This window comes from Scyliorhinus torazame, unplaced genomic scaffold (assembly GCF_047496885.1).
Source record: "Scyliorhinus torazame isolate Kashiwa2021f unplaced genomic scaffold, sScyTor2.1 scaffold_1768, whole genome shotgun sequence".
Lineage (NCBI taxonomy): Eukaryota > Metazoa > Chordata > Chondrichthyes > Carcharhiniformes > Scyliorhinidae > Scyliorhinus > Scyliorhinus torazame.
In genome coordinates, this window is record NW_027309495.1 from 1,039 (window position 1) to 17,580 (window position 16,542).

At 55.3% G+C, this 16,542-nt stretch overlaps 1 protein-coding gene across 1 annotated transcript; it reads right to left on the reverse strand.

The window, feature by feature from the left end:
* Positions 1-2,524: 2,524 nt before the first annotated feature.
* LOC140407665 (cilia- and flagella-associated protein 20-like) lies at positions 2,525-13,577 on the reverse strand (the record flags this gene model as incomplete). Its single annotated transcript, XM_072494994.1, has 3 exons — positions 13,223-13,577; positions 9,183-9,262; positions 2,525-2,687 (listed from the first exon to the last, which is right to left on the reverse strand). Coding segments are annotated over exons 1-3 (327 nt in total), but the record flags the coding sequence as incomplete, so codon positions are not given.
* Positions 13,578-16,542: the final 2,965 nt, after the last annotated feature.

A 16,542-nucleotide genomic window follows, 5' to 3' on the forward strand; every position in this document is an offset into this window, starting at 1 on the left:
GGCGGGGGAGGCGGCCAGTCAGGACTGGGGCGGGGGAGGCGGCCATTCAGGATTGGGGCGGGGGAGTCCGCCAGTCAGGACTGGGGCGGGGGAGGCGGCCAGTCAGGACTGGGGCGGGGGAAGTCAGCCAGTCGGGACTGGGGCGGGGAGGCGGCCAGTCGGGACTGGGGCGGGGGAGGCGGCCAGTCCGGACTGGGGCGGGGGAGGCGGCCAGTCCGGACTGGGGCGGGGGAGGCGGCCAGTCCGGACTGGGGCGGGGGAGGCGGCCAGTCCGGACTGGGGCGGGGGAGGCGGCCAGTCCGGACTGGGGCGGGGGAGGCGGCCACTCCGGACTGGGGCGGGCGAGTCGGCCAGTCCGGACTGGGGCGGGCGAGTCGGCCAGTCAGGACTGGGGCGGGGGAGTCGGCCAGTCAGGACTGGGGCGGGGGAGTCGGCCAGTCAGGACTGGGGCGGGGGAGGCGGCCATTCAGGACTGGGGCGGGGGAGGCGGCCATTCAGGACTGGGGCGGGGGAGGCGGCCAGTCAGGACTGGGGCGGGGGAGGCGGCCAGTCAGGACTGGGGCGGGGGAGGCGGCCAGTCAGGACTGGGGCGGGGGAGGCGGCCATTCAGGACTGGGGCGGGGGAGGCGGCCATTCAGGACTGGGGCGGGGGAGGCGGCCATTCAGGACTGGGGCGGGGGAGGCGGCCATTCAGGACTGGGGCGGGGGAGGCGGCCAGTCGGGACTGGGGCGGGGGAGGCGGCCAGTCGGGACTGGGGCGGGGGAGGCAGCCAGTCAGGACTGGGGCGGGGGAGGCGGCCAGTCGGGACTGGGGCGGGGGAGGCGGCCAGTCGGGACTGGGGCGGGGGAGGCAGCCAGTCAGGACTGGGGCGGGGGAGGCGGCCAGTCAGGACTGGGGCGGGGGAGGCGGCCAGTCGGGACTGGGGCGGGGGAGGCGGCCAGTCGGGACTGGGGCGGGGGAGGCGGCCAGTCAGGACTGGGGCGGGGGAGGCAGTCCGGACTGAAGGAGGGGTTTGGGGAAGAGCAGGCAGTCGGCAGGTGTGTCTGACACAGGATCACAGTCTGAGCACGGAGCCGTGTTAGTGCCTGACACAGGATCACAGTCTGAGCACGGAGCCGTGTTAGTGTGTCTGACACAGGATCACAGTCTGAGCACGGAGCCGTGTTAGTGTCTGACACAGGATCACAGTCTGAGCACGGAGCTGTGTTAGTGTCTGACACAGGATCACAGTCTGAGCACGGAGCCGTGTTAGTGTGTCTGACACAGGATCACAGTCGGAGCACGGAGCCGTGTTAGTGTGTCTGACACAGGATCACAGTCTGAGCACGGAGCCGTGTTAGTGTGTCTGACACAGGATCACAGTCGGAGCACTGAGCTGTGTTAGTGTCTGACACAGGATCACAGCCGGAGCACTGAGCTGTGTTAGTGTCTGACACAGGATCACAGTCGGAGCACGGAGCCGTGTTAGTGTGTCTGACACAGGATCACAGTCTGAGCACGGAGCTGTGTTAGTGTGTCTGACACAGGATCACAGTCTGAGCACGGAGCCGGGTTAGTGTGTCTGACACAGGATCACAGTCTGAGCACGGAGCCGTGTTAGTGTGTCTGACACAGGATCACAGTCGGAGCACGGAGCCGTGTTAGTGTGTCTGACACAGGATCACAGTCGGAGCACGGAGCCGTGTTAGTGTGTCTGACACAGGATCACAGTCGGAGCACGGAGCCGTGTTAGTGTGTCTGACACAGGATCACAGTCGGAGCACGGAGCCGTGTTAATGTCTGACACAGGATCACAGTCTGAGCACGGAGCTGTGTTAGTGTCTGACACAGGATCACAGTCTGAGCACGGAGCCGTGTTCGTGTGTCTGACACAGGATCACAGTCGGAGCACTGAGCTGTGTTAGTGTCTGACACAGGATCACAGCCGGAGCACTGAGCTGTGTTAGTGTCTGACACAGGATCACAGTCGGAGCACGGAGCCGTGTTAGTGTGTCTGACACAGGATCACAGTCTGAGCACGGAGCTGTGTTAGTGTGTCTGACACAGGATCACAGTCTGAGCACGGAGCCGGGTTAGTGTGTCTGACACAGGATCACAGTCTGAGCACGGAGCCGTGTTAGTGTGTCTGACACAGGATCACAGTCGGAGCACGGAGCCGTGTTAGTGTGTCTGACACAGGATCACAGTCGGAGCACGGAGCCATGTTAGTGTCTGACACAGGATCACAGTCGGAGCACGGAGCCGTGTTAGTGTGTCTGACACAGGATCACAGTCTGAGCACGGAGCTGTGTTAGTGTCTGACACAGGATCACAGTCTGAGCACGGAGCTGTGTTAGTGTGTCTGACACAGGATCACAGTCTGAGCACGGAGCCGTGTTAGTGTGCCTGACACAGGATCACAGTCTGAGCACGGAGCCATGTTAGTGTCTGACACAGGATCACAGTCTGAGCACGGAGCCGTGTTAGTGCCTGACACAGGATCACTACTCCCGCGCCCCCCCCCCCCCCCACCACCCCTCTCACGCAGTTCACTGTCCTGGTGTCAGGGTCGAGTGGCACCTCCTTCATTCTCACCTGGACTTCGAAGGTGAAATATTTCTTCAAGTTCTTGATGATCATCACGAGGAAGGGCAGCTTGATTCCCAGGGTCTTCTTTGGATCTGCTGGGCAGGTGATGTATGTGGTACTGAAAGGGATTTGCATCAGTTAGTATCAGTTAAAACCCACACCATTGCCCGGTGTCAGCTCCCACACACCATGAACCTGCAAACAGTTTCGGAATAGACCGTATATCCTGTGAGGCCAACATTGTTCTCTGGAGGAGACCCAGTTATTAATGTTCCAACCCATGCCTGCTGTAATCTTCCCATCCGAGTCAAACATTACCTGGAATTATTATATTCCCAGCGTTCCTGGTGCTCCCATCGCCCAGCACTCTTACGCCCACTAAACAGCCTCTCCCCCTCCCCAGTCCTAACTCCTTCTCCTAAATGCAGCCCACATTGCGGAGGCCGATTCTGTACCTTCTGCCATCAATCAGTCGAGCTGGGTTCACTGAATGGGCACGAGAAGGCAGGGAGTGAGTGTGTCTGACTGAGCTTGCGATTGAGTTAATGAGGGAGTTCACTAGCAGATTAAAGCAGGGTGGCGCGGGGTGCGGGGGGGGATCACGTGATGGGCGCACGGGAGCGGCTGACACTTCCCAAGCTCCCACTCTGCTCATCTTTCAATCTTTATTTTTATCATTGTGCACATCTCATGCGTCTTTTCGATTTAAATGGATTTTCCACTTACCCAGAAAGATTGGTCAAACTTTCAGCATTATTGAGTCGAGACAATATGTTTTAATCTCATTGCTTTGTGGCAGCAGGGATGGGCCGGCCCTCTTCTTTGGTGGCACAGCTGCCTTGGAGAGGTTTCCCTTACCCGAGAAAGGACGTACTGGCGCTGGAGGGTGTGCAGAGGAGATTCACTAGGTTAATCCCAGAGCTGAAGGGGTTGGATTACGAGGAGAGGTTGGGTAGACTGGGACTGTACTTGTTGGAATTTAGAAGGATATGGGGGGGGGATCTTATAGAAACATATAAGATTATGAAGGGAATAGATAGGATAGATGCGGGCAGGTTGTTTCCACTGGCGGGTGAAAGCAGAATTAGGGGGCATAGCCTCAAAATAAGGGGAAGTAGATTTAGGACTGAGTTTAGGAGGAACTTCTTCAACCAAAGGGTTGTGAATCTATGGAATTCCTTGCCCAGTGAAGCAGTAGAGGCTCCTTCATTAAATGTTTTTAAGATAAAGATAGATAGTTTTTTGAAGAATAAAGGGATTAAGGGTTATGGTGTTCGGGCCGGAAAGTGGAGCTGAGTCCACAAAAGATCAGCCATGATCTCATTGAATGGTGGAGCAGGCTCAAGGGGTCAGGTGGCCTACTCCTGCTCCTAGTTCTTATGATCCCGTCCTGACGATGCGGTGCACACCGATCGATGATGGCTGCTTGCGTTGATGATGATCCAACTGATAGTCCTGGCTCTGCGGAGCTGGACATTAAAGTCCAGTTTCAAGAGTTTGGGGTGTCTTTATGGAAGCGATGGCATCGCACGAGGAGGTTCTTGTTTCAAAGAGAGCACTGCCTCTGGTGGAGACCTGCCTCCGCACGATTGAGTACCTGTTGCAGGGCCTGTCATCCAACCTGATAAATCCAAGTGAGGACAAAGGGGGACCAGTGAGGAATTCGGTTGTGTCTGGTTCCCCGGTGAGGTGGTAGAGACGCTCTCAGCCCAGTTTGAGAACTGTCGGCCATGTTTCAGTTATCCTGATCTGGAGGGAAGTCAGACAGCTCAAATTCGATGGAGCACATTTAACCCCGTCTCCAAGACCCAGGTTCGGATTGGCGTTCCAGCCTGGGTTCGGTGTGGTCCTGTTGGTCAACACTGTTGCTCCACAGCGCCAGGGTCACAGGTTCGATTCCCGGCTTGGGTCACTGTCTGTGTGGAGTTTGTACGTTCTCCCCGTGTCTGCGTGGGTTTCCTCCGGGTGCTCCGGTTTCCTCCCACAAGTCCCGAAAGACGCGCTGTTAGGTGAATTGGACATTCGGAATTCTCCCTCTGTGTACCCGAACAGGCGCCGGAGTGTGGCAACTAGGGGATTTTCACAGTAACTTCATTGCAGTGTTAATGTAAACCTACTTGTGACAATAACAAAGATTATGATTATGACATCCCCTCACCCCTCTACTGCAGACCAGATAGTTGGTTGCCGTGGTTCAGTCGAATCAGCATGTTGGAACTAATGAGATTAAAGCTCAGCTCATTGAAGATCCCGAGCAGAGGTCTCTGGTTTATCCCAGATGTCTATATATCCAGGGGCACACCTGGAGTACTGTGTACAGTGTTGGTCTCCTTACTGGAGAAAGGATGGACTGGAGAAAGGGTTGGCATCTATGTGTGGAGCCAGGGGAAATGGGCGAGGTACTAAATGAATACTTTGCATCAGTATTCACCAAAGAGAAGAAATTGGTAGATGTTGAGTCTGGAGAAGGGTGTGTAGATAGCCTGGGTCACATTGAGATCCAAAAAGACGAGGTGTTGGGTGTCTTAAAAAATATTAAGGTAGATAAGACCCCAGGGCCTGATGGGATCTACCCCAGAATACTGAAGGAGGCAAGAGAAGAAATTGCTGAGGCCTTGACAGAAATCTTTGGATCCTCACTGTCTTCAGGTGATGTCCCAGAGGACTGGAGAATAGCCAATGTCGTTCCTTTGTTTAAGAAGGGTAGAAAGGATAATCCAGGCAACTACAGGCCAGTGAGCCTTAAGTCAGTGGTAGGGAAATTACTGGAGAGAATTCTTCGAGACAGGATCTACTCCCATTTGGAAGCAAATGGATGCATTAGCGAGAGGCAGCATGGTTTTGTGAAGGGGAGGTCGTGTCTCACTAACTTGATAGAGTTTTTCGAAGAGGTCACAAAGATGATTGATGCAGGTCGGGCGGTGGATGTTGTCTATATTGACTTCAGTAAGGCCTTTGACAAGGTCCCTTATAGCAGACTGGTACAAAAGGTGAAGTCACATGGGATCAGAGGTGAGCTGGCAAGGTGGATACAGAACTGGCTAGGTCATAGAAGGCAGAGAGTAGCAATGGAAGGATGCTTTTCCAATTGGAGGGCTGTGACTAGTGGTGTTCCGCAGGGTAAGTGCTGGGACCTTTGCTGTTCGTAGTATATATGAATGATTTGGAGGAAAATGTAACTGGTCTGATTAGTAAGTTTGCGGACGACACAAAGGTTGGTGGAATTGCAGATACCGATGAGGACTGTCAGAGGATACAGCAGGATTTAGATTGTTTGGAGACTTGGGCGGAGAGATGGCAGATTTAATCCAGACAAATGGGAGGTAATGCATTTTGGAAGGTCTAATACAGGTAGGGAATTTTCAGTGAATGGCATATACCCCCCCCCCCCCCCCCCCCCAAGAATATTGAAAGTCAGAAAGATCTAGGTGTACAGGTCCACAGGTCACTGAAAGGGGCAACACAGGTGGAGAAGGTAGTCAAGAAGGCATACGCATGCTTGCCTTCATTGGCCGGGGCATGGCGTATAAGAATTGGCAAGTCATGTTGCAGCTGTATAGAACCTTAGTTAGGCCACACTTGGAGTATAGTGTTCAATTCTGGTCGCCACACTATCAGAAGGATGTGGAGGCTTTAGAGAGGGTGCAGAAGAGATTTACCAGAATGTTGCCTGGTATGGAGGGCATTAGCTATGAGGAGAGGTTGAATAAACTTGGTTTGATCTCACTGGAACGACGGAGGTTGAGGGGCGACCTGATAGAGGTCTACAAAATTATGAGGGGCATAAACAGAGTGGATAGTCAGAAGGTTTTCCCCAGGTAGAGGGGTCAATTACTAGGGGGCATAGGTTTAAGGTGCAAGGGGCAAGGTTTAGAGGAGATGTACGAGGCAAGTTTTTTTTACACAGAGGGTAGTGGGTGCCTGGAACTCGCTGCCGGAGGAGCTGGTGGAAGCAGGGACGATAGTGACATTTAAGGGGCATCTTGACAAATACATGAATAGGATGGGAATAGAGGGCTACGGACCCAGGAAGTGTAGAAGATTGTAGTTTAGTCGGGCAGCATGGTCAGCACAGGCTTGGAGGGCCGAAGGGCCTGTTCCTGTGCTGTACTTTTCTTTGTTCTTTGTTGGCACTGGAGGTTGAATCCGGAGTTGAGAGGGTTAGTTTATGAGGAGACATTGAGTAGACTGGGACTGTACTCGTTGGAATTTAGAAGGATGAGGGGGGATCTTATAGAAACATATAAAATTATGAAGGGAATAGATAGGATAGATGCGGGCAGGTTGTTTCCACTGGCGGGTGAAAGCAGAACTAGGGGGCATAGCCTCAAAATAAGGGGAAGTAGATTTAGGACTGAGTTTAGGAGGAACTTCTTCAACCAAAGGGTTGTGAATCTATGGAATTCCTTGCCCAGTGAAGCAGTAGAGGCTCCTTCATTAAATGTTTTTAAGATAAAGATAGATAGTTTTTTGAAGAATAAAGGGATTAAGGGTTATGGTGTTCGGGCCGGAAAGTGGAGCTGAGTCCACAAAAGATGGACCAGATGGCCTACTCCTGCTCCTAGTTCTTATGCTTATGATACGGATCTGTGTTACGTTTTAGGTGGCCGGCGGGGTGGGTGTCAGCATTCCCTCCCAGGGTGCTCCCCAGTTTGGGAGTCACTCGGACGGCCCCCCCTGTCCTGAAATGGATTTCCCCCTGTTTAACGATTGCGACCAGTTTATACTCCTGATCCCGCAATATCCTGTTGTCCTCCGAGAGCCATGCTGGTGTTCCGGTGATCTGTTTTGTCCTTTGATCTGGTGCTGAGAGATGGGAGCGAATTCTTCTATGGGAGACCCAAGCTGAAGATTAAGGTTTGTTTTGCCCCGTCCTCTCTCTGTCTTTGCCGTCTCAATGGTATAGGATGGCTGCCTGTCTCATTCTGGAGAAGAGTTTAAATTGTGTTGGAGGCGTTAGTCGATTCCTCTTAGCGCTGGGGTTCAGGGTGCGGCTGCAGTGCGGTGTGTGGGTGTGGTGTTGGTGCAGCTGCGGTGTGTGATGTGGATGGGGTGGTGATGTGGGTGAGGGTGCGGCTGCGGTGTGGGATGTGGGTGCGGTGTGGGATGTGGGTGAGGGTGCGGCGGCGGTGTGGGTGGGGCGGCGGTGTGGGGTGTGGGTGGGGCGGCGGTGTGGGGTGTGGGTGGGGCGGCGGCGGTGTGGGGTGTGGGTGGGGCGGCGGCGGTGTGGGGTGTGGGTGGGGCGGCGGCGGTGTGGGGTGTGGGTGGGGCGGCGGTGTGGGGTGTGGGTGGGGCGGCGGTGTGGGGTGTGGGTGGGGCGGCGGTGTGGGGTGTGGGTGGGGCGGCGGTGTGGGGTGTGGGTGGGGCGGCGGTGTGGGGTGTGGGTGGGGCGGCGGTGTGGGGTGTGGGTGGGGCGGCGGTGTGGGGTGTGGGTGGGGCGGCGGTGTGGGGTGTGGGTGGGGCGGCGGTGTGGGGTGTGGGTGGGGCGGCGGTGTGGGGTGTGGGTGGGGCGGCGGTGTGGGGTGTGGGTGGGGCGGCGGTGTGGGGTGTGGGTGGGGCGGCGGTGTGGGGTGTGGGTGGGGCGGCGGTGTGGGGTGTGGGTGGGGCGGCGGTGTGGGGTGTGGGTGGGGCGGCGGTGTGGGGTGTGGGTGGGGCGGCGGTGTGGGGTGTGGGTGGGGCGGCGGTGTGGGGTGTGGGTGGGGCGGCGGTGTGGGGTGTGGGTGGGGCGGCGGTGTGGGGTGTGGGTGGGGCGGCGGTGTGGGGTGTGGGTGGGGCGGCGGTGTGGGGTGTGGGTGGGGCGGCGGTGTGGGGTGTGGGTGGGGCGGCGGTGTGGGGTGTGGGTGGGGCGGCGGTGTGGGGTGTGGGTGGGGCGGCGGTGTGGGGTGTGGGTGGGGCGGCGGTGTGGGGTGTGGGTGGGGCGGCGGTGTGGGGTGTGGGTGGGGCGGCGGTGTGGGGTGTGGGTGGGGCGGCGGTGTGGGGTGTGGGTGGGGCGGCGGTGTGGGTGGGGCGGCGGTGTGGGGTGTGGGTGTGGGTGGGGCGGCGGTGTGGGGTGTGGGTGTGGGTGGGGCGGCGGTGTGGGGTGTGGGTGTGGGTGGGGCGGCGGTGTGGGGTGTGGGTGGGGCGGCGGTGTGGGGTGTGGGTGGGGCGGCGGTGTGGGTGGGGCGGCGGTGTGGGGTGTGGGTGGGGCGGCGGTGTGGGGTGTGGGTGGGGCGGCGGTGTGGGGTGTGGGTGGGGCGGCGGTGTGGGGTGTGGGTGGGGCGGCGGTGTGGGTGGGGCGGCAATGCGGGTGGGGCGGCGATGCGGGTGGGGCGGCGATGCGGGTGGGGCGGCGATGCGGTGTGCATGCGAAGTGTATCCTGTATCCTGGCTGGGTGCAGATTGCTCACTTATCTATGGAAGGAACTGGTTGGGGATTCGGACCCGGAATTATCCAGTTTTATTTGTTCCCAATTATGCAATGATTATTGTTCCATGCTGTACCTGTTGTGTACATTGACACCTCGAGCTGTCTTCCAGCTTTTGTTTATTCAAGGCAAATATTTGTAAAAAAAAAATAGAAAATCTCAATAAATAAGACATTTTTGAAAAACTGGACGGCATCTGCATGACTCACCTGACATTGGTCCCTTCAACCTCCAAAACGAGAGACTGGATGTCATTGTCTGTAATTCTTTTAATGTGTCCATTCCTCACCTGAACAGGATTAAAGAGCAGAGAGTCACGGGCTTGTCACAGTGCAGGAGGCCATTCAGATAGGCAGCTCCCGACTGCAGAGCTTCCAGAACACAGGTCAGAAATGAGCAGTCTGGAGGCATTTTACATCATTATATTAATGTGTCTCATTTAATGAAAGTGATCTGGGCTGCACCGTCTTTCATACAGCAAGGCATCCTCAGTCACTTCACAGAGGGAGGGAATGGATGCTGAGCTGGGGGCTCAGGGAAAGGTGACCAGAGATGTGTTCACTGAAGCATAACGTTAGTGAGTGATATGTCCTGGTGGGAAGATTTTTAAGGAGGGAATCCCCCCGCCCCAGCGCAGTCAATACCTCTGCCAGCACTGGCAGGGACAGGGGAAGGAAGCAATCTGCGCAGTAACCAGAGTTCAGTGGAGCCACAGAGCGGTTGCTGCAAAATAAACTGCACTGAGAGAGATACAGAAACCCAAACAGCTCGAGCTGAGGCCAGACCACACACGTCCTTCTTCCAGCCCGATGTACAGCTGTCAGTTCTCAGTGAGAAGTAACCAGGCATGGACTCCAAACGCTAACCCTTCCTCTCTCCACAGATGCTGCCAGACCTGCTGAGTTCATCCAGAATTTTCTACTTTTCTTACGGATTTACAGACAAAGATGATTTAGTTGCACCAAAGCCCAGCTCATTGTTCTGCTCATGTTTACCATTGGAAATTGCTCCAGCAATCTTTCCCACTTAACGTTGCCATGTCAACCGGCACACTGTAGTTGCAGGCTCTGGCACCTAGGTGGCTCTGAAGAGCCACTTTCTGAAGCTGCAGCAGGAAGTGGAAATTCCTCAGTCGCTGCCAGAATTCAGTGGCAGCTCCTGCCTGCCCCTCACTCACTCACCGAAACAAGGGTGGTCACTACCAGAGCCCCAGTTACTCAGCATTCAGGAAAGAGCAGGTTTAAAGCATTGCCTCATCTTAAACTGACCCAATAGAGACGGGGCTTTAACCAACCTGTGTGCACAGAGTGTTGAAATATTGGAAAATGGGCCACTCAGCACAACCCAGCTTGGGACTGGAACCTTCAGCTCAGGCCAAGATACATGACTAAACTGACCATGACTGATAATGCCAAGCTTACAATGGGCAGGTAGCATTCTGGGGAGAGAGTTCTTGTCCAACTTTGCGATAGAGTAGAGCAATAATCAGGTTACACCAGGTCCCACCATGTCTGCGTTCTGTGCCTGCTCATTTAAAAAGGCACCCAAATAGTTTGGTGACCCACTAAAATCTCCATCCAAGGGAGCCCTGCCCTACTCTCCTGTCCGAGGGTCAGTGCCGCACTGTGGGACTGTGGGAAGGGGAGGAGAAAGAGAGCAGAACTGAGGGAGTGGGCACACCGCCATTCGTTATCATGGCTGATCCTCCATACTCTCTGTGCTAAAGGGCTCGATCCCTGATCCCGAGACTGTGACCCCGAGTTCTACATTCCACATCCCGACCGAGCACGAGAACAAGTCTCTCACCAGAATATGGCAAGTGCGTTCCTCCCTCGCCACGTGCTCCAAATGACTCCTCATCCTCTGTACGTTCAACCTACAACATTTTCCTCTCCTCTTACCCTCCCCAGCGTTCAGTCTCCCCAACCCATGTTCATGCTCACAGCCCGGATCTTGCCATCTCACATGGTCTCATTACACCCACTGTATAACTCACAGGTAAAACCAAATCTCATCACTTTCTGTCCTCCCAATAATTGCGAGGGGATCCTGGACTCCACTGTCACTCAGATTGAGAGAACCCGATCAGGTATCTCTGCTGTGTCCCTCCCATCCACTAGCCCATCTGGCCAAATTTCCTTGGAATCTCCCCAGTGCCTAAACTCACATCTTTCTCTGGTTTCTCTTCTACCTTCCCTCCTGCCATCTCTGAGCTCACCCTGCCCGTGAGGCCCACCTCCTCCCGATCCCTAAACCTAATTCCACTACATTGCTGAGCACCAAACCTCCCCTCCTGGTTTGCACAGTAGCCGATATTATTGACAGGTCTCGCCCTTAAGAAACCGTCCCTCTCTTTGAACCTGCCAACATCAGCATCTGCTCAAAATAAAACCCAAGCACCCCACCCTCCACTGTTCTTGTCAGTTACCATCCCATCTCCAACCCCGGAATCGCACATTGCCACTCGGCCCATCGTGGCTGGGCCAGCTGAAAAGCGAGGCACCCAGCTGAACCCCCACTCGCCCTGCAAGTTCCAGCACATGAAGTCCACATCCAGGCACCTTCAGTTGAGGGTTTCTGCCACTCCTGCCCTTCCAGGCAGAGAGTTCCAGAGCCCCACAACCCTCTGGGCAAAAGAAAATCTCCAAATTTCCTCGCCAATCTTTCGACCAATCACTTTAAATCTATGCCCACTAATCACGGCCCTCTCTGCTAAAGTCAGCAGGCTCTTCCCGTCCACTCTATCCAGGCTCCACACAATTTTGTACATCTCAATCCAACCTCCCCTCAGCCTCCTGCATTCCAGAGAACAACCCCAGCCTGTCCAATCTCTCCTCACTGCTGCAACTTTCCAGTCCTGACAACACCCTCGTCAATCTCCTCTCTACCCGCTCAATACAATTACATCCTTTCTGTAATGAGGGGACCAGACCGCACACAGTAGTGGCCGAACTAATGGGTTATAGATTTCCAGCATAGCCTCCCTGTTCTAATATTCTACACCTGAGCTAATAAATGACTAGATTCCATCTGCCTTCTTAACCACTTTATCAACCTGTCCTGCTACCTTCAGGGATCTGTGGACATTCACTTCAAGATCCCTCACCTCTACACCTCTCGGTATCATCCCATTTATTGTGTATTCCTTTGCCTTGTTTAGCCTTTCCAAACGCCTCACCCCTCACTTCGCTGGGTGGAATTCCCATGTTTAAATCCCTCCAATCAGGTACAGCTATCACCATGAGCACAGTCTCTCTCTCTCTCTGTCCATCCTGACCTGGTCAACCCCACCACGGACCTCAGTCTTTCCAAATGCAGACTTTGGGGCGCGCCTAATCGCTCCAATCCCCTACACCCATCCTAATACCCCCCCCCCCCCCCACATGCGAACTCCCATATTTCCCCCTCCCGTGCTAACTCCCGTATCCCCCCCCCCCCTTCCCGGTTCTAACTCCCGTATTGGCCCTGCTGACTCCCCTACACCCCCACCGCTGACTCCCCTTTCTCCCCCCCTAACTCCTCGCTAACTGTCCCTGCTAATTGCCCAGTAACCCCTGCCCGCTAACTTCCCTATCGTCTCACCCCCACCAATATAATAATCTTTATCATTGTCACAAGTAGGTTTACATTAACACTGCAATGAAGTTACTGTGAAAACCCCCTAGTTGCCACATTCCGGCGCCTGTTCGGGTACGCTGAGGGAGAATTCAGTATGTCCAATTCACCTAACCTGCACATCTTTGGACTGTGGGAGGAAACCGGAGCACCCGGAGGAAACCCACGCACACACGGGGAGGATGCGCAGACTCCGCACAGACAGTGACCCAAGCCGGGAATCGACCCTGGGACCCTGGAGCTGTGAAGCCGCAGTGCTAACCACTGTGCGGCCCTGCCGGTCAAACTCCCCTATCCCGCCCAGAGCAGGCCATTCGGCCCATCGTGCCGCCCGCTCTCTGAACCCGCCCCATTGGAGGGGGGGGGGGATGGAGGCCTCGGGCTGCGGGGACAGAGGCCGGGGTGGGCCCGGGGGGGGGGGGTCGGGCCCGGGGGGGGGGGGGGGGGGGTCGGGCCCCGGGGGGGGGGGGGTCGGGCCCGGGGGGGGGGGGGGGTGGCTCGGGCCCGGGGGGGGGGGGGCGGTGGGCCGGGGGGGGGGCGGTGGGCCGGGGGGGGGGGGGGCCCGGGGCCTGGCGGTGGGCCCGGGGCCTGGGCCTGGCGGTGGCTCCGGCGGCTCTCCCCCCGCTCCGCTCACCTTCTTGTCCCAGATCTGCAGCGGCTTGCTGCCGATGCTGTAGAGGATGGAGAGGAAGCCGCTCTGGAACGTGTTCTTGAACATCTCGGCCCGCTCGGACCCGGGGCCCTAGCAACGTCCGGGTGCAGCCCGCCGCTCCCCGACAAAGGTTCCGGCGCTGCGAGGTTCCGCCCGGCCGCTCCGAGGCCGGCGTGCGGGAGCGGCTGCCGGGGTGGGAAGCGGCCTCAGCCCGTCTGTTTGGAGACGCAGCGGCCGCGCCTGCTCCTGCCCGGTTACCAAGGGCCGTTACTGTGGCGACCTGTTGCCGAGAGCTGTTGCTGTGGTGTCCGGTTGCTAAGTGCCGTTGCTAAGCCCTCCCCCCGGGCTGCGTTTGGACCGGGGTTACCGCCTTTTTGCATGGCGTCCTCTCCGAGCGTCGGCATTGGATGGACGCGGCGACTTCATTTGCATGCGGGGCGGGGATTGGCAGCCCTTCGGGGCGGCGGGACGCCATTGGACAGCCCGATGACAACGCGGTGGTCCCACGTGGGAGACGGGGGGGCCGGGCAGGAGCCCAGGCCCCGCCCACATTCCACAATCTGCATAAAGCCCGCCAAAGCCGCCACGTGCTGTTTGTTTGTGGTAACAGAGCCGCTTGTAGTCAGCTGGCATTGAGCCTGGTGATGGTGTCAGCGTCCCTCACTCATACCCATTAACACCCAGGGCCATGCCCCACAGCTCCCATAGCAACAGAAAACACTGCGCCAGCACCATATGTGTAGCTGGTGGCTAGTTGTGATGAAGCTGGACTAGTAATCCAGGCTAATGTTCTGAACTAGTTATCCAGGCAATGCTCTTCGACTAGTAATCCTGTCTAATGAACCTGGACTAGTAACCCAGGCGAATGCTCTGGACTAGTTCTCCAGGCTAATGATCCTGACTAGTAATCCAGCTGAATGCTCTGGACTAGTAATCCAGGCTAATGATCTGGACTAGTAATCCTGGCTAATACTATAAAGCCATGGCAGCACGGTAGCATTGTGGATAGCACAATTACTTCACAGCTCCAGGGTCCCAGGTTCGATTCCGGCTTGGGTCAATGTCTGTGCGGAGTCTGCACATCCTCCCCGTGTGTGCGTGGGTTTCCTCCGGGTGCTCCGGTTTCCTCCCACAGTCCAAAGATGTGCAGGTTAGGTGGATTGGCCATGATAAATTGCCCTTAGTGTCCAAAATTGCCATTGGTGTTGGGTGGGGTTACTGGGTTATGGGGATAGGGTGGAGGTGTGACCTTGGGCAGGGTGCTCATTCCAAGAGCCGGTGCAGACTCGATGGGCCGAATGGCCTCCTTCTGCACTGTAAATTCTATGATAATCCAGGCTAATGCTCCTGGACTAGATATCCAGGCAAATGATCCTGGAGAAGTAATCCAGACGAATTCTCCTGGAAAAGTAATCCAGGTGAATCCTCCTGGTCTAGTAATCTAGGCTGATGATCCTGGACCAGTAATCCAGGCTAATGGTCTGGAGTCGTAATCCAGGCTAATACTCCTGGACTAGTAATCCAGGCTAATACTCCTGGACTTGTAATCCAGGCTAATGCTCCTGGACTAGTAATCCAGGATAATGCTCTGGACTAATAATCCAGGCTAATACGCCTGGACTAGTAATCCAGGTGAATGCTCCTGGACTAGTAATCCAGGCTAATGATCCTGGACTAGTAATCCAGGTGAATGCTCCTGGACAAGTAATCCAGGTGAATACTCCTGGACTAGTAATCCAGGTGAATCCTCCTGGTCTAGTAATCGAGGATAATGATCCTGGACCAGTAATCCAGGCTAATGCTCGACTAGTAATCCAGGCTAATGCTCCTGGACTAGTAATCCAGGCTAATGCTCCTGGACTAGTAATCCAGGTGAATGCTCTGGACTAGTGATCTAGGTGAATGCTCCTCGACTAGTAATCCAGGCTAATGCTCCTGGGCTAGTCATCCAGGTGAATGCTCTTGGACTAGTAATCCAGGTTAATGCCCCTGGACTAGTAATCCAGGTGAATGCTCTGGACTAGTAATCCAGGTTAATGCCCCTGGACTAGTAATCCAGGTTAATGCCCCTGGACTAGTAATCCAAGCTAATGCTTCTGGACTAGTAATCCAGGTGAATGCTCTGGACTAGTAATCCAGGCTAATGCTTCTGGACTAGTAATCCAGGTGAATGCTCTTGGACTAGTAATCCAGGTTAATGCCCCTGGACTAGTAATCCAGGTGAATGCTCTGGACTAGTAATCCAGGTTAATGCCCCTGGACTAGTAATCCAGGTTAATGCCCCTGGACTAGTAATCCAGGCTAATGCTTCTAGACTAGTCATCCAGGTGAATGCTCTTGGACTAGTAATCCAGGTTAATGCCCCTGGACTAGTAATCCAGGTTAATGCCCCTGGACTATAATCCAGGCTAATGCTTCTGGACTAGTAATCCAGGTGAATGCTCCTGGACTAGTAATCCAGGTGAATGCTCCTGGACTACTAATCCAGGTGAATGCTCCTGGACTAGTAATCCAGGTGAATGCTCTGGACTTGTAATCCAGGTGAATGCTCCTGGACTAGTAATCCAGGCGAATGCTCTGGACTAGTAATCCAGGCGAATGCTTCTGGACTAGTAATCCAGGCGAATGCTCTGGACTAGTAATCCAGGTGAATACTCTGTGCGAGTAATCCAGGCGAATGCTCTGGACTAGTAATCCAGGCTAATGCTCTGGACTAGTAATCCAGGTGAATGCTCCTGGACTAGTAATCGAGGTGAATGCTCTGGACTAGTAATCCAGGCGAATGCTCTGGACTAGTAATCCAGGTGAATGCTCCTGGACTAGTAATCCAGGTGAATGCTTCTGGACTAGTAATCCAGGCTAATGCTCCAGGACTAGAAATCCAGGCTAATGCTCCTGACTAGTAATCCAGGCGAATACTCTAGACTAGTAATCCATGCTCCTGGACTAGAAATCCAGGAGAATACTCTGGACTAGTAATCCAGGCTAATGCTCCTGAACTAGTAATCCAGGCTAATGCTCCTGGACTAGTAATCCAGGTGAATGCTCTGGACTAGTTATCTAGGTGAATGCTCCTCGACTAGTAATCCAGGCTAATGCTCCTGGACTAGTCATCCAGGTGAATGCTCTTGGACTAGTAATCCAGGTTAATGCCCCTGGACTAGTAATCCAGGCTAATGCTTCTGGACTAGTAATCCAGGTTAATGCCCCTGGACTAGTAATCCAGGTGAATGCTCCTGGACTAGTAATCCAAGATAATGCTCCTAGACAAGTAATCCAGGATAATACTCCTGGACTAGTAA